Here is a 17,486-nt window from a genome sequence, read left to right as displayed (position 1 = left end):
GCCCATTTTCTTTTTTGAAAATTGCTCAACTTCAGTTTAACTGGATGGAGAAAGTTTAGATTGAGGTAAATCCATTAATGTATTTTATCTTCATCCACCACAAAGGGGAGCTAATCTTACAAAATACAACAAAACACGAATCGTCTGTTGTAATTACAGTTATTGTTCGTATATTAAAAAGATAAAACATTAAGAAGTCAATATAACTAATTTAATAAAGCAGGGAGGGAATCATGGACTTTAGACATTGATAGCTGTGCCTGATGCCTGACAGTCGCAGCGCAGGGAGAAATTAGCCCTTGTTGCATAGCAACGGTTGCTGTTAACTTGTTAACAGCTGCTGCTTATTTCGGGGGAAGTTTGTAAGTTTTTGTTGGTTGTTGTTTTTAACCTTACTTACGACCCGCAGCTATTAAGGTAAGTTTTCTTTTGCGTATCTATTATAACACTCTCACTATAACATGACTTTTATATCTTGTACAACAGGTGTATGTTGCTCTTGCGCCGTTAACATAACTAACCGCAAATATATCCTCGTCGAAAGAGGCTAATGGCTGAACCGTTATAAGGTTATATGTTAAATGTGAAACAACTTGGATATTTGGTATGCATTAAAATAAGGTTTCCTCTTTCTTTTTTAGATAAGTATTTAATAGACGGCTTAATCACATTAATGATATGCTGCAAAGAGCCGAATGCATGGGAAAACAAGTGTGTTTAGCCAAATGTCCAACTTTCACTATTAATGGTCATTTTTCAAAGATATTTCCTGTCAGAACTTCATATGCTCTCATTATTTCCTTATACTATTTGAACAGGTCACTTTCCAGGGTAAACTGATTCTACACACAACTGAAAAGATGAAAAAATATATTGAGTTTGATACAAATAGACTAAAAATTACACACACTAGCTCAATATTATATACATCCACTCTCTAAAAAGTTGTTATCCCTTTGAGATCCTATTTCTCTTGAGTAGCATGATTGCTTCACATCCCTATGGTATTGTTACATGAAAAATGTAATCTTAGTTAATGTCAGAGTATAAAGTTAGTTGTGTTAGTATTTTAAAATATGTATTTTTTTTAAATAAGCTCATCACAACAATGGCCCAGGGAAGATCTGTTGTGAGTGGACGTCCGGAAAATCTTGAGGTGGATGCTGATGAAGTGGGTATGTTATTGCTTGATATATTGTAATTCAGCAATAAATGCTAGTGCTTTCTTATGTCACACAAAATACTAAAATGTTTATCTGATATTTTGTCAAGCAAAATTGGAGATTGCTGAACTTCAAAATCAGTACAGGATCATGAAACAAAGAGACCAGCGGGGTTATGAGATCCAGGCTCGGGAGCAAATCCGCAAGCAAGAGTGAATAAAGAACAGAAACGCATTGAAATCTGATTCTCACATCTGTGTGTGTTTCACTTAACCTTTTCAAGTATTTTTTGCTATCTGTTTCTAGAAAGGAAATTGGGAATCTCCTGAAAGAACGAGAGAAGGTGCTTCAAAATCTTAATGCCCGCAAAAATTTGCTTCGTCAACAGCAGGACCGTGAGGAGATCCGGTCTCTGATAGAGCATAACAAAGAACTAGACAATGAAATGGAGAAGGAGAGGGAATGCCAAAAAAAGCTGCAGTCAGAGGTCTTTTTTTCTCTCATTATTTTTTTATTTATTTAGATTTTTGGACAAACAAACCACAGTTTATGTCACTGGTCTGTACTGTGTATAGATATTGAGCATGGAGACGAGCTTGGCAAAGATGAGAAAAGGGGATGGCAGTAGCAGCCTTACCCAAGGTGCAAAGGCACGGAAGGTCAAGAAAATTATCCGCGACATGGAAGCCAACGTGAAGAGAGTAAGTTACAAAAAATATAACAATTGAGACTGGTGACGCAAGCTTCCAAAGGTTGCTGTCTGTATGTTTTTCTTGTCTATGACTTCTTCAAATATTCCATATACCTTGTGTTCAGGCTTCCACTCAATTTAGTAGTCTGATGACCAAAAACAGCCAACTCAAAGAGGAGCTGGGCACTCTTTGTATAGAACGAGAACATTTCCAGAAACTGCGCAATAATTTAGCAAAGGTTAGAGACCATGTAAATTATTTAATCCAAGATTAACAAAAATATATGTGTAGTTCTATTTAATCTGCAGTGTATCTGACACTGTTTTCTTCTTCTTCTCTGATATAAAATGTGCTTTAGGAAGTGCACAAAATCCGTAAGAACATTGAGGAAATGACGAGGCTGTCCACTGCTGCTTACGATATCAGGTGAGGATTAAATGAGGTGCTGTTTAAAAGCCCATGTAGGGACAAGTGTTGCGAATTAGCTGTTGCTCTTGCACTATGACGCAAACATGGGACTGCTGTTTTGTTCAGTTTGTCTATGTCGATGTGTGTCTGTCTCTATCAAATAAACTTAATATTTTAGTGTGTTGGGGTGCAGTGAAGCTCATTTTTGTAATCTGTACTGAAGGCAGGAGGCGCTGGCCAGGATGAAAATGCTGAGAGAGAAGGCAACGAAGGACCTGATTCAGTACAACACTGAGATGAAAGAACTTGAGAGGATTATAGCAAATGAGTATACCCTGAAGAACTTCATAATGACCAAGTGCAATGAGGAATTGGGGCATTTCGATGACAAAATGGGACCAGGACAATGTAGGACCATGCTTTTTGCTCAGATGACTTTGTGTATTGCTTTGAATTTGTTAATGGAAATGGTATAATCAGCACTTATCAATTTAGCTTTTCTTACTGCCACTGAGAAATAAAAGAAACTGCCTCAGTCTGCATAAAGCTAGAAAGTGCCTTGCAAAAGTCCCTGGACTTAAACTTACCTGAAACTTTGATGTATTTTATTGTGATTTTATGTGATAGACCAATACAAAGTGCAAAATACAAGTAGAAGAAAACTGAAACATTAACAGGACGAAAAGTGGGATTTTTGACCCTGTATTCTGACGTGAACGCAGCTAGTCAGCGACAGATATCGACAGCAATCGACAGTTTACATTTTCAGTCACGGGAGTCAAAATCTGTCGATTGGGGAATCCTTGGAGGGGGGGAGTGGCGAGTCCCCTTCATGACTTGCAGGGGAGCAGGCGGGCGAAAGGTGAAAGAGACAAAAGGTTTTTTTTCTTCTTTATTTCTTTTTTTTTTTTTACTGTTTGCACACAAAATAAGACATAAATGCTTGTCCATTTCTGGACCATCTGGAAGTGTTTTTTTGTCCAAACATGAACATCATGCTGCGTTCAGGACAGGCCCAACATCTCTCCTGTAGCGTGGACCTGACGTCTCTTCCTGTCTTGTAGTCCTGATGTCACTGAGCCTCATAGCTGCCATCCTCCCAGAATGCCACCTCCTCTGCTGCCAGTACTCTCTGCCTTCCTCCATCAGCTGTTAACACAGAACAGACAATCATTTTGAGCTACAGGCATCTTTTAGTCATTATGAAACTACAATAAAATTGTTGGGCAACTTCCAGCTTAGTATGCACACATAAGACATTAAAACAAACAAAAAAAACACATTAATAAATTCTTACAAAAAATAAACACTAATGAAAAAGAGAAAACACTTGGAAACAATTGGAAAAAAAATTAAAAGCAGTTGGTAATAAATAGTAAAACATAGCTCAACAAACTGATGGATTTTAATAAATCACAGTACTTTAATCATTCAAGGAATTGTGACATCTCTAGATTAGTAATAAATCTAACCTGCTTGCTTCTTTAGCTACATCTGCATGACTCGCAGTAGGTGGATGCAGCTGGAAAACATTTTTGTGCATTGTCAATACATAGCATAATTACATTATGTACATAAACAATATTGAAGCATAAAATAACATTCTCAAATAGTAGATACTCGCACACAGTTGCATCTCTGTCCTCATCACGAACATCAGAACGTTCCTGAAGAGTCTGATTGACACAAATGTGCCTCCCAATCTGGAAATAAATGTAAATTTAAAAAAATATTGTAGCAAATATATCGTTTTCTCAAAAATACATAAGTAAATAAGTTAAAATTATTCTCAACCAACCATTATACAGTCGGGAATCAACGCAGTGATTATACATACCGGCTCATTGACTTTGTCCTCATATCCGTCCTGCGTCCGCCATTTTGTAGATCTTTACAGCTTTCCACATTGCCTTGCTGTACTGCGTTACAACAAAATAAATAAAATAACGGGAAGATCAGTTTTCCTTACTGATATGCGAGTGTTCACTATTCACTAAATGTGAAATCATAACTTACTAAATTTCTCTTTGTCCTGGTGGACTCCGTAAGAGCTCCTCGGCTCCGTGGTCTGAGGTCTGGCTGGTACGGCTTGGCCATTTTTCAGGTCTGAAAAAATCAAAGATGATGCGAGTATTTTTAAGAGTTCAGAACATTACATGTAATAGAAATTACAATACAAAATTTCACCCTACACTTGTTTCGGCATGAAGAAAACCGACAGACCGCTTTCTGTAAGAAACAACCAAAGCAACTGGCCTCGCTCCACGTTTTATTTATAAAAGCTTTCTTACCGTGAGTTCGGTCTTGTTGGACCGCCGCGGTGTCATCTGTTGTTTTCCGCCGGAACATTGCTTAACATCAAAACGATACTGAAAAGGTAACTCCGTGAAATAGGACTTTTTCCACCATTTCACACAACGCATGGGTATTTTCCTTCATGTTGGGTGTGGCAGTAGCACCCATTAGTGTGGGTGCAAATCTTCCTCTGGAGTTTAATGGCGGCTGCTTGACCGACTATGAAAGCGCATCAACTGCCACCAACTGGACTGTATTGTTAAATGAAAGTTGACAGAAAAAAATACATTTTAAAAGTTACTTTTTCAAAAAGTTACATGACAGTATATTTTATTTTTATTATAATTAATTGCTAAAATGTTTTTAGATGTATATATGTTTATTTACTCAATTCTACTTTGAGCTGTCTCCTTTTTAGTTTATACAGAATATGATTCATAATCCGTGAGTTATATTTAGTGCTTAACTAACAAAACTTTAAAAAAAAGAATACAAATGTTTATACTCTATCAGAAGGTATCACAAACTTTCAACCATTTTGTTCTTCAATTTAAACTTGAGAGTTAAGCAACTGAATACTGAAAAATCTGTAGTTTCTTAAGTCCTGTATTGTGATGTGGAATGACCACTACCACTCCAATGACTCTGGGTCTTTAAAGCAATCAGTGACCATTAACATTAGTTTGAATATTATTCACAAAAATATGTTATGTACAATATACCACTCTGGAACATGTTTTTTATTATTATTTTTGATTAAGTTGTGCAATTCCTCCCATCACAAAATAAATCTTCAGATAGGAGGAATGTCAAAGTAAGATCACGTTTCACAAAAGTCTATTGTATGTAATCATGCATATTCTTCTTTTATATCATTAATTCAACCAAAACTAAGTTTTTCAGTGCTCCTAACACACATGTAATATATATTTCTATCTATTAAGATAGATTGTTTTAATATTCTTTCTCCAAATATACTTCTTTATGATGAACAGAAGGTAAAAAGGGTTAGCTACAAAATTAATAAGAGTCAAAAGGCGGTGCTCAACAGTTGATTTGCATTTGCATGGCTCTCAGCAACTTCATTTAATTAAATACGAAAACCTCTTCTAGGCACAAGGGGAGGGGGGTGATAGGGGAACACAGACACCGCGTTTTTGACTATTTTTGGCAGTGTTCGACTGACAAAAACTTCTTGCCGAAAGTTCTCAATCTCCATGCGCACGGCAGAACAAGGTGTCAATAGCTGTCGAAAATCCCATTTTCCATCCTGTGATTATTTTTAATGTTTTAAAGTTTCATGTATATTAGCATTAAGACCCCTAGAGCCAGATCATTACTGAAATATATTTGGCTGTTGTTAGAACTGCAGTTCTCTAGCAGCCTTCCATATCTAAAAACTGAATTTGTGCCCATTCTTCTTTTCAACATTCCTGAAGCTCAGTCAGACTGGCTGGGGGGAGTCTCAACAAGATTCAGGTCTGAACTTTGACTGGGCCATTCTATAACATTCTACCAATCAGTTATGTATTGATGCTGTAAACCATCTTGGCTCTTTTTGCATGTTTTCGGGTTTTGTCCATGCCAGTCTCTTTTGCAGCCACTTACAGCCTTTATTGCAGGATCGCCCCTGTATTTATCTCCATCAAACTTTTCACTAACTGACCAGCTGAAGAAAAGCATCCCCACAGGACTATCCTGCCTTCACCATGTTTCTTTAAGAAATTAGTGTTTACTTGAGGTGATGTGTAGCATTTGTTTTCTGTCAAACATAGTGTTATGTGGGTCAAAGAGTTCAAAGAGCTTTGTCTCACTGGTCTGGATCTCCTTCTTCCACTTGTTTGCTGTTTTAACTGCAAACTGCACTTCTTACAAAATGCGTAAAGCTTGTGATTGTGTTTTATAGTAAATTTAGTAAATTTCTTAGTATGCTCCTGAAATGTTCAAGAAATAGCTGGTAACTTTAGTTTTACTGTTTCAGTCAAAATCTTCTTATATGCATTTGTGTGTTTTATATGTATATAATATCACTGTAGGGGTATTTCTATATCCTTATAGGGGTAGAATAATTTTAGAACCTGAGTAAAGGCACATTCTCAGATTTTGGTTATTTTTGTTCATAAGTGCCAGGTGCGAGGGCCCTCAAGAGGTTGCTCACAGGAGAACATACTGTGGACAACTTGAAGGACACATTTGAAAAGCTCCAGGCAATAATGGGCGAGGACAACCTGGACCAGCTGGTCAATAGTTTCATCGAGGGTGAGATTTTTATACTTACCTATTTTTAGAGACAGAACTTCATGCAGTCTGTTTTACTGAACAAATGTAAATATTTTTTATGGTCGTCTGTTTCAGACGAAAGTACGCTCCACCACCCCTATCTGATTTTTATTCAACTCAAAACCAAGCTAATTAAAGAACATCCTGTTTAATGATGTATTCTATCATTAAATGCATCAAAATTTTCAATTTTATTACATTTAATGAACAGGGGGGGGGAATGATACATTTCAGGATTTTAGCACCTATTAGCCATTCTGAGACAAACTGCGTAGATTTCAGTTAGATCAATTGTTTGGTGCATAATTTATTTTCTTAGCAATTTTCCACATTTTTAAGCCTCCATTGCCAGATATTCTGTCTTGGTCATGCACATAATCTAGAGAGAATAAATAAATAACAAAGCTGCAAAAGTCCAAAGACAACTTTGAAAGCACGTATAATTTTTGATCAAAATTACTTTCATAGACTGAGTGAAAAAATTGTATATGAATGAAAAATTTAATGCATTTAACACTTCAGTTTTTTATATTGTTTTATTATTGAAATAATCTTATTGATGTATTCCTCTTTTGCTGAGTAGCTAAAGACCGAAACATGGCCTTTCTCATATTCATCAATGAGCAAAACAGTGAGACTGTGAAACTGAAGGATCAGATCAACAAGGTATTTTTTCTGGTTTGCTTTGACATTTTTTTTATATATATATTTTTCTTTTTATATATATTTAGTGTATCCTGCATACTTTTTTCTCATACACTACAACATTGTTGGTAAAAAAACAAGATTACAAAGAAACTAGAAAAGGTGTGTCTTGTTTCTTAGAGATTTGTAACAGTAAGTCTGTGTGTCACAGCAGATCAAGGATGAGATGGAGAAGTTTAACCGAGAAGAACTACAACAAGAGCAAAAGCATCTCTCTCTGATGAAAGACATGGAAGAAAAAATAAAAGAAGCTGAAACTCAAACAGAGACTTATGCAAGCCAAGCTGACTCCATAAGCACAATTCTGGACCAAATCAAACAAGGTTCAGCAATGTTTTACTTTATTACTCTTTACATTTTATTCTCTGCTTTGCTAAGATTTCTAGTACCAGATACCAACACAATGACTTTAAAGAGAATAAAATCAATCAAGCTGATGACATAAAATTAAAAATGTGTAATTAAAGGTGTATGGTTTTGAGTTGCTCTCAAATCGAAATTGATATAAAGACCCATAAAATCTTGATGAATCTAAGATAAATGTGTCTGTATTGTGTAAAACAAAAATACAAAAACTAAACACAATCATCACACTGCATGTTATGCATAGAAATGCAAGTAGATCAAGGTAAGTCTCAAACATGTTCTTTTCATCCCTCAGGGGTGGACAGCATGTTCAAAGATGTGGGGTGTGACTACACAGCGGTGGAGGAAAGGCTGGGGTTCACCTCCGGGATCACCGAGAGCAACATCATAACATACCTGGATCTCATAGAGGAGAAGACCAACGAGATGCTCTCTGTGCAGGCTTTTCTCAAATTTAAGGTTGTGCCAGTTTTGAAAGTATTGTTGTTGTTTGCAGATGCTCAACCTGTAAGACATCATGTGTTTTGTGCAGGAACTGAAAGACGGCTTTGATGCAGCCGATCTGGCCAGAAGCATTATAGGTCAGAATCCTGACCTCAAGCGAGATCTCAGTTCCCACACATCTGTTAGCAGGTCGGCCTTGTAGTCTGCTTTGGAGATAAATCTGAGCATATAAACACATGATACTCACGGCTCTGTTTTGTTTTACCCAACAGTTTGGAGGCTAGTCCAGAAGAGCCTACTATCACTGATGAGGACGACCGGCCACTTTCACACGAGGAGCTTTGCAAGAAAATAATGAGACGGGTTAGTTCAAATAAAGCCACAAATCTAGCCTGAAATGGCTGCAGATGACTAACATGAAGAGATGTTTCTTGTTTAGTCTTTTTCTGAACAGCTTAACTGATCTTCTTTATATGATTCCTTGATTCAGAAAACAGAATGGTCATCAAGGAGTCACACAAGCTACAAAAATCTGTAACAAGCTTTAGTGGCAAACAGCACATCCTGGAGGATGGACTCATGCGGTATAAGCAGTGTTCAGTGTTCTGTGGAGGACCCTTAATAATCAATTTACCTTAAGTTCAAAACTAAAATTTTCATTGTTGATGCTGCTTTTAATCAGACTTATCAGCCATTTTCCAAGAGACAGCACTGTGCATACAGCATGACCCACTCATATTTGAAATATTCCTGAAATATCAGACAAGGTTTGTTCAATTATAAACTGACTGCTTATCAGCAGTTTCGTTTCTTAATAGTTCTGCTGTGCACACAATCTGAATTCACTGAAGCAATCTTTACAGTTCCCTTTTCCCAGTCAGACACATGTGTCTGGTCTTTGATTAAAATCAGCAGCAAAAATATAAAAAATATATAATTTCTGAATAACCATATTCTTTCAGCTTCTGATTTTGTAATATTAGATTGAAACTTTAATTTTTCAAAAAACATTTGCAATGTTAAAGTGTGAAAATAGTAATTTACAAAGTATGTGATTGTTACATTTTTTTGTAGTTGTTGTGGGTAATATGTGTCGTTATTTTTAGCTTTGTATTAGTGTGTTTAACAATAAGAATTTTGTTTTTACCTTATGGAGAGATTTGTGTTCCAAATGAATTACAAAATATAAAATAACTTATAAAATGATGGCCTCATTGGTGTGTTTCCTATGATTTTGAGAAAGTAGAAGGCACAGTAAAACAATTTTTGTTTTATGTAGAATCAACTTATGTTTCAAAAGCAGTTTGGCTCCACCTGGTGGTGGCAAAGCAAACAGACAAGAAAGAATGTGAGACATTGACATATAGAGAACATTTTCAAAAACTGCTAAATAAAAGCAACTGCTAGAGTCCAATAAAGGGCAGATATAAGCATATTCTGCCAGTGGGAGTCTAATGGTGCAAGTGGTAGTGCAGAGGAACATCCACAAACATAATGAGGTCATGGTGAGATGTAATATAGTTCACAAAAAGGAACTTATCTCAGCTAACCAGATGCCTCAACTGAGTACTCTCAATATGGACGAACAGCAAAATGTCAAGACATATCCAGGAAGTTGCAGCTCAGACACTAGTAGGTCTTCAAAATACACTATATAATGATCCTAAGAATACCAGCTATTTTAGTTACAAAGTGGCTTACAAATAATAAAACTTTTTGGGGGTGGCATGACGAAGCACCGGTCTAAATCCCATAGATTTGTGAACAGAAGTGAAAAGGTGTGATGGCACGAGGCATCCTGCTACAGCTGCACCAGTTCTGTCAGGAGGAATGGGCCAAAATCCCAGGAAACATGGCAGAAACAAGATTACACAAAATATCTGACTTAAGTCATAAATTTAAGGTGGAATTTTACCAAATGCTAAGAAAGTTGATGTAACATCTCCTTTTTCTTTACCATTACTTTGACACTTAGGAAATACGAAATAGTTTTGGTAATCAGTCGACTCAGGACAGGGAGGTTTAATCTGATTTGTTGTGTGTTTTCATGCAGACTGTGTAAATATTAGATTTTAACTGTATTCATCAATAGCTGACAATGACAAAGGTTTCCACCTCCGTGGATCATCACAAAGGACATTTTGTGTGCAGAAACAGCCTCGGTCTTTGTCTAGCTGGGACGTCGACTCCTGTGGGCTCAGAGTCAGGAGTCAGATACATCTGGGCTGGAGCCTCCCGAAGCAGAAACATGTTTTGTGGTCTCACAAATGTTTCCTCATTCAGATAATTCGCTCCAACTTTCTCCAGACTTGAAACCATCTTTGGCAGACATTCTCACGATGGTTCTCGTCCCTTGAATCCTGAAATAAAGTTTTCCATTAAGTTACTGCTTTGTTTACTTACACCACAAACAGTTAACATACAGTCGGCCCTTGTGTCTACGCAGTCTGTTACCTATTTGCTGTTCTACCATGCCGGGCAGATTACCATATTATAAGCAGTCAATGTGGTTTGTTTTATCCACAGATTAAAAAAAGAAAATCTCTTAAAGCCACAGCGAATGTCATGTCACCRTAGAGCAAAGATAGCATTCACTGCAGAGAGCAGCTTCCTATATAACATAAAGCACAGGATGGGCAGCTTATTTTAAGCAGCATATTTTCAGTGCCACTTTTGTGAAACAATTAACAAAGCGAGGTGCTATTTTTATCTCTGAAAGGTCACTCTGATGCCATCATCATTCTTCTTCTTTTTTATCCGTGTCAGCTGTGCAAGGATTCAAGGAGAGGAATCACTTGACTAAAGTGTTCTGAAGAAGGCAGAGACATATTTGGGTCAGAGTGTTTTATTTTCCTGAGACGTCTCCTGTCGGTTAAAGGTTATTTCCAGGTACATTTTGACAGTAGCGTTAATTCAGGAAGTGAATCTGCCACTCGCTTACGGCTTGCCTTTGCGCAGGATAAAACTGTGTGGCTATGAAAACAGATGATCAGATATGAAAGGGTTCTGTGGCGGTGAAGCAGTTGGGTGGTGGGTGATGAGATGGAGGAGGCTGCTTTCTTTGAAATTCAACTCTCACTTAGCCTCCCCCCCCCCACCGTCTCACCCTCCCAAAAAATTTCTCTGTGCACACGGTTCTCTGCATTGCCATAGTAACCTTCCTTTTAATCACAACAGAAACCTCATTTCCTGCTCCTGACAAAGAGACCTCATTGCCTGTAGAGTCTGCTTACAACAGCCATTTTTTTTTTCTTCAAAAGCCCTCCTCCTTGTACAGACTGAACCTATGGGCAGCCTCCTCTTTTTACCATTCATGTCCTTATAAGCACATACTCTCCCTTTTAATATTCTCTTTCTTTCTGGGAGAATCAAAAAAAAAATTTCTTAATGACCTTTTTCTTATTTATTCATGTCAAGTTTGGATACAAAACTACACACTTTTGTATAATTTTCAGGGGATTTCACAAAGCAGTTCATCATTTTGAAGTCAAAGGAAAATGCAGAATAAGAAAAACACAAAATACTAACTTACAAGTAATGTTTCAGGAAGATTATAAGGGCTTGTTTTAAGTGTTGAATATTAATATTAAAAAAGTACTGTTTCTACTGGCACATTATTTCACTTATACCAAGACATTTTCCATGTTACAAGGGAAATACTCTGCCAGTGGAACAAGTACTTTATCATCAACACTAAGGAATTGTGTGCAAAAAAGCTTCCTTGCACAATAGTAACTTGTAAGTTACTTTTGTCTTATTTGAAATGTGCCAAAATGTTTACACTAGGAACTAGACCAAAAATACTTGGTAAGATTTTGTATTTTTGCAGTGGAAGAATCTGGACAGGACAGATAGTTGTGCACAAATCTGGCTGCTAAGGAAATGTGGCAAGAAGATTGCCATTTAAAAAATAAAAATAGTAAGAAGTTGTTTGTTATTTACCAGACATTTAGGAGACTCAGGAAACACGTGGAAAACAAAGAAGATGAAAATGAAACGTTGTTCCATTTGTACAGGTTACATAAAGGACACTGTGAACATGTGAAACAAGGTGAGATTAACTTCAAATTTAACTTCTTGGTCTAAGCGCTAAGCCCTGTGTGTAGCAAAAAAGCTAACGCCATCTGTGAAACATGGTGGTGGCATAACCATACAGTGGAAATGCTTTTTATTCACAAAAACAGGCAAGACGGAAGCAAAATCCTGAGCAATCCTGGAGGAGACGTAGTAATGGTAGAGCTTAATTTTCTGGCACGAAGATCCTAAACATACAGCCAGAAGTCTTAGAATGGCCCATTCAAAGTCTAAACCGATGTCTGAGAATTTGTGGCAACAGTTCAACATTGCTGCTCAGATAGCGTCTCCATTAATACTTTTGCAATCCTCGCTGATTCCAGTGATCTTATCTCCAGGAACACCTACACGACCAACTGTGCAAGATGCAACATGCAAACACATGCCGAGCTTCCACAAACTGGTAGCTTTGCTCCCTTCAATGGACCACGGCGTCATCCTCTACTTTCAGCTTCCCAGCAGTTCTGCTCGGTCTGATTTAAACTTTTAGAGCAACTTGCATTCAAGCATATATCATTAAGCTGTTTAAGTTCTTCTATGTACGACCAGCAGGGTTATCTATTTCCTGCCTCAGGCCTTGTTCTGCTTTGGGGGAATGAACAACAGCATGTCAAGTCGTAAAATGGCTTGTTCCCATTTATCTCTGACGAAACTCTTATCAGGACCCAGAAAAGCTCCCCTTGTCCTCAGTCCTCCTCCTCATATCAGCCTGTCTCCCTGTCCTGTTTGTTTATTTGGGATCTTTGCCAGGTATTTCCCCACTCAGAGAGCCTGAACTCACATTTTGCTCCCTCCCATTAAAGTAGGCCACACCTCCCCCCAGCAGAGTCACTCGCACCCCCCATCTTCTCTCCCTCCCACGAAGGTTGCTAAGCAATCACCCACCATGAGAGCTGGTGCGTTTGGTAGCCATTTAAATCCTTTCATATATTTTCAAACGCTGCTGTGAAAGCAAGGGCGTTTCCTTTATCTTTATTTATTTTTTTTTTTTAGATCAGTCCATCTCTGGATTAAAGGATTCACACTGTCACACATTTTACATTCAGACTTCAGAGACAAAAGGCGGTTCTGGTCATTTATAGTCCGGGTCCATCTTTAGGTAGTTCCACTTTGGACCACAGGGTGGCAGCACTGGCCGTTTCTCCGCCACGCAGCCTGAAAGACATTTTCACTGCTGTTGCTAAGCAATCCTTACTATCATGCATTACCTGTGAAACAGTTTTCTGTATTTTTACAGATGTCCCTGACACCATCTTGTTTTTGTCATCACCATTTTGAAAAATGCCCCAGTTTCCATTAGGCAAGCTAAACAGAATTATGCAGAATCTGCTTTTTATGCAAAAATGAAAAAAAAAAAAAAAAAGCCTCTTCGGGTTCATTGCGAATGATTGTGAGTGAGTGAGTCCTGCATGTTTCTGTTGGGTGGGTGATTGAAATGCGAATGCGGTCTGTGGTGGTTAAATATTAGCCATGTGCTGTTTCAGTTGGCTCCATCTCATCATGCAGGAGGCAGGAAATGTGCTCTTGAGTGATTAGGCCTGCAGCCTCTCGGCTTCCACTTTACAAGCAGTTAGAGGGATCTGTGTGCTCTTTGATTTGATACGCCGCTCAACGTCTTGTTCCGAGATGTTACACTGACCATTTTCCTGTTTTAGGCTTCATCCCTGCTGATCTCTTGCTATTTATTTTAATCACCCAACTGTTTCGTCCTTTTCACTTTCCGAATCCCTGCCCCCCTCCTCAGGTCCCCGCGTGTGTGAGTCCCTCATCTGAGCTTTGGTTGCTGTGCAGATGGCTCTTTGTTGGTTCTTTACAATAGGTCTAAGGTCAGAGTACCTCCTACCATCCACTCACTTAGACTTCTTCACTCCAGCTGACTCGTGGCTTTATTGTAAAGCTCATTTAAGCAGATATGCTGTAGACTGTCATTGCTGCGCGTGTGAAAAACGGTTGAGTTTCTGCACTGGATGAGGAGGAAGTTGTCAAACCGCAGATGTAGTGAAAAGATAGCCTGGTCATCTCAAGCTGTGAACCTGTTTCAGTTTCTAGTTTTTCCAAGTGTGAGCTACTTTTCAAGTCCTTTTTTGTTTTTTTGTTTTTTTTKGGGGGGGGGGGTTAAAAAAAGCTTGTTTTAATGTGTCAGCGGCAGCGAAGCTTTTATTTTTACAGCGTCTCTGAAAACGAACAGACTCAGGAAAATCAGCCAGATCAACCGGAGAAATAGAAATGCAAATCTGCCATCTGCTCTGCGATCCCAAACCACCCCTTCTTCATCATTCAGCATCTAATGTAACATTTACACTTTGCTCAACCTCTGAGATTTATTCAAAGGGCAGCGTGTGGCTTGGTTGTTTAAAATGACAGGCAAATGAAAAGCATACATTTTGTCATTCAAATCAAGAAAGCAAGAACAAAAAGCATCACAATCTTTGAAAGATTCTGCCATATGCATAGTAATGTCCGCAGAAGCATGTAGCCTTAGCTCCAGCCTGCATTTAGTCTTTGAGGGATTAAGAGTTTTCGCATGTGCTAAGTAAAAACTTCTGGGCACCAAGAGGCTGAGACTGTTGGAGGCAGCTTGCAGCAGGAAAGAGCAGGTATAGTGAAGGAAAGGCGGGAAACCAGAAGGAGGAGGAGCACTTTTTGCAAAGCTGTAGGAATTACTGGAAATTTCCACTTTCCTCTGGCAAGACAGTTACATGGGTGGAGCTAAGAGGTGAAATAAATAAGGTAGCAGAGCTCAAGTTTAGCTCAAGTCGTGTGCTCTCGAAGGAAACCAACCTAGTTACTGCTCACACCCTCAGCCTCTAATGCACGGGGGGCAGGGATCCGTTCAATATTATTATCCTTATGCTTGTTCTCATAAAATAAAATATCCAATCTATTGTTTTTGGGTTTTTTTCTTGAGGTTAAATGTGTGCAGATTTATTTGGAGATGCTCATGGGCAGAACCTTTGTAATGAATGCAAGCGTTAACCTCGTGTGCTTGTTGTTAGAAGTCTTGATGTTGCTTCATACCTGAATACCTCAGGGGATCCTTTTCCCATCGGCTTCTTCTGGCAGCTCCACACCCCTCAGCTAGCTGGGAAATGTAGTCCCTAAGGCACAAACTACAGCTTCTCTTTGTTCAATCAGATGTTAGAATAAAGCTCATGAAGCAACATTTCACCTTGTGTACTCGCATCCTGTCCACTGTAAAAGAAAAAAGGAGACAATAGTTTAGTACCTATAAAATGAGTGACTTTGAACTGTCTTGAATTGATACCAAACAGCCCTCCATAAGAGAGTGTACAGAGATCAAGAGGCAGCTATATTCTGATGTTTCCTCAGACCAGAGTAAAGAACCCTGCAGGGAAATGTCAAAACCAAAGAGGACGAAAGAGGACCCAGAAACAAAATGTCTGAATCTTTCAGCAATAATGTAAACAAACTGCACTGTTTGTTTACAACATGGTATTTGAATGGACAAATACCATGTTATAGTTTATCTTTCAAACAGCTGAAACCAAAATATGGTAAAAACATTTATTGTACTGAATAAAATGTTGGATCACTGTGATATTTATTTGAAAGTACATCATTCCATTAACAACAGAAATTAAAGTTGATTCTGCGAATTCTATGTAAATACGCAATTTAAACATTATCCACTTGGAATTTAAAAAAGCAATGAAATTTGCTAATTGTATGCAGTGACAGAGCCTGATGCTAATAACATCTCTCTAAACACATGTTTAAGACAAAATTATGTGCAGTAATACGTTTTTTATCCACCTAAGACAAACCAGTGCAATATATTTTTACTGCATTTTTTTCTACTTTTCATACTACTAATTTAATTTAAAAATATAGAAGGTCTGCGGTACAACTAATTGTATGTTAGTGCTACTATAGCTATGTGCCAAATGTGCAGCCGTCATATTTGAATTTGAGGTTGATGTTTACCTTGAAGCCAAAACCTGATGTAAGAAAAACGTCACACTCAATGTATTTGTGCTCCAGTTTAAAGTAGGAAAATTATTGGGATTAGCTAACTGTAGTGCTTAGCAACCAGAATCATTACCGTTAACAACTTAAGTGGATTAACCACATATTTCTCTGCATTGTATTCATTCAGACACTGCAAAAACATTTTCACTAAAATATTCTTAAAGTATGCAACAAATCTGATATACAAACAATCAGAAATGCAAATAAACTGTTTACTTCTGATGTTTTCACCAAGTTTTTCTTTCATTAAGTTGTGCTGGCTTTTGAGGTCGGATCTGAGCTGAGATTTGCAAGTAACCACAGAAAACTGATAGGACATGCTAGTTGTTGTATTCCTTGACCAGAGTACTATTGTTACTAATATGCAGTAACTACGAATTTGTATGTGTTGCAAGTTTAAAGCCCTAGAAACAAGTTTACATACAAATGCTATGTTGCACTTTGTATTTGTCGACTTTATTAATGAGAAACAATCAGTTGTGTGCAACAATCGCTAAAAATTAAATGCAGATGTTGTGCTTTCTTTTGTTTTTGAGGATTGTCACACGAAGCCAAACTATGTTCCAACAGCAAGTTGGAAAACCAGTGGGATTCTTAAAAGTGTTGGGCTTAGTGGCTTAGCTAACCATTGTTAACGACACTATCTAATAATTATGCATTTCTCAGCAGGTTGTGTATTCAAAAACCAAGATTTTTACTGCAGGAGTTGCATTGAATTTTGAAAATGGAGGTGATAATTAGTCGTTCTCACTCTGAACCCTTCTTTCAGAAGGTATTTTCAGGTTTTCTTTTTTTAAAGCTGAAAATTTTGACATCTGAGTACAATTGCTTTGCACCATAAAGCCTGACTTTCAGACTGGAATATTCATCTTAAGGAGGCATTGTAGTTGACTTTTCTGACTCGGAACTTGGAAAATGTGACGTCCAGGAACACATAAGATCATAGGAGGAGTAACATCCCTGCGGGTTCTATTGGTCGATACAGCGCACGTAAAGGTCTCTGCTTGCTGTATGCCTCCTTCGTCATCAGTGAAGGGCTTTCTTAATTTTGCCCATTACAGACGAGCAC

General features: G+C 37.9%; 1 protein-coding gene and 1 long non-coding RNA gene across 4 annotated transcripts; one reads left to right on the top strand and one right to left on the bottom strand.

Annotated features, from left to right (window-relative positions):
• The first annotated feature begins 298 nt into the window (after positions 1–298).
• Positions 299–9,556, top strand: odad1 (outer dynein arm docking complex subunit 1). Of its 3 annotated transcripts, none has more exons than XM_008408585.2 (15): positions 299–417; positions 1,097–1,175; positions 1,273–1,375; positions 1,470–1,650; positions 1,739–1,864; positions 1,980–2,093; positions 2,214–2,281; positions 2,487–2,671; positions 6,683–6,817; positions 7,422–7,504; positions 7,698–7,866; positions 8,205–8,368; positions 8,442–8,542; positions 8,626–8,716; positions 8,844–9,556. In XM_008408585.2, the coding sequence occupies exons 2-15, from the start codon at positions 1,109–1,111 to the stop codon at positions 8,889–8,891; spliced, it is 1,635 nt and encodes a 544-aa protein (XP_008406807.1). In that variant the 5' UTR covers positions 299–417; positions 1,097–1,108; the 3' UTR covers positions 8,892–9,556. The 3 variants fall into 3 exon arrangements, with proteins under 3 accessions (XP_008406807.1, XP_008406806.1, XP_008406808.1); XM_008408584.2 differs by having other exon boundaries at positions 300–417; positions 7,695–7,866; XM_008408586.2 differs by lacking the exon at positions 299–417 and having other exon boundaries at positions 1,101–1,171; positions 7,695–7,866.
• LOC108166276 (uncharacterized) lies at positions 9,412–15,763 on the bottom strand. The gene is made up of 2 exons (XR_001776589.1): positions 15,446–15,763; positions 9,412–10,713 (listed from the first exon to the last, which is right to left on the bottom strand). It is a non-coding gene; the product is annotated as an uncharacterized LOC108166276 (long non-coding RNA).
• Positions 15,764–17,486: the final 1,723 nt, after the last annotated feature.

The sequence above is a fragment of the Poecilia reticulata genome, linkage group LG5 (assembly GCF_000633615.1).
Source record: "Poecilia reticulata strain Guanapo linkage group LG5, Guppy_female_1.0+MT, whole genome shotgun sequence".
In the NCBI taxonomy this organism is placed as follows: domain Eukaryota; kingdom Metazoa; phylum Chordata; class Actinopteri; order Cyprinodontiformes; family Poeciliidae; genus Poecilia; species Poecilia reticulata.
This window is presented reverse-complemented; position numbering and strand designations above follow the sequence as displayed.

Coding starts and splice junctions, on each gene's coding strand:
- odad1 (XM_008408584.2), top strand. CDS start 1,109: ATGGCCCAGGGAAGATCTGTTGTGAGTGGACGTCCGGAAAATCTTGAG. Junction 1,376..1,469: donor GAGCAAATCCGCAAGCAAGA/GTGAATAAAGAA, acceptor ATCTGTTTCTAG/AAAGGAAATTGGGAATCTCC. Junction 8,369..8,441: donor AGGCTTTTCTCAAATTTAAG/GTTGTGCCAGTT, acceptor TGTTTTGTGCAG/GAACTGAAAGACGGCTTTGA.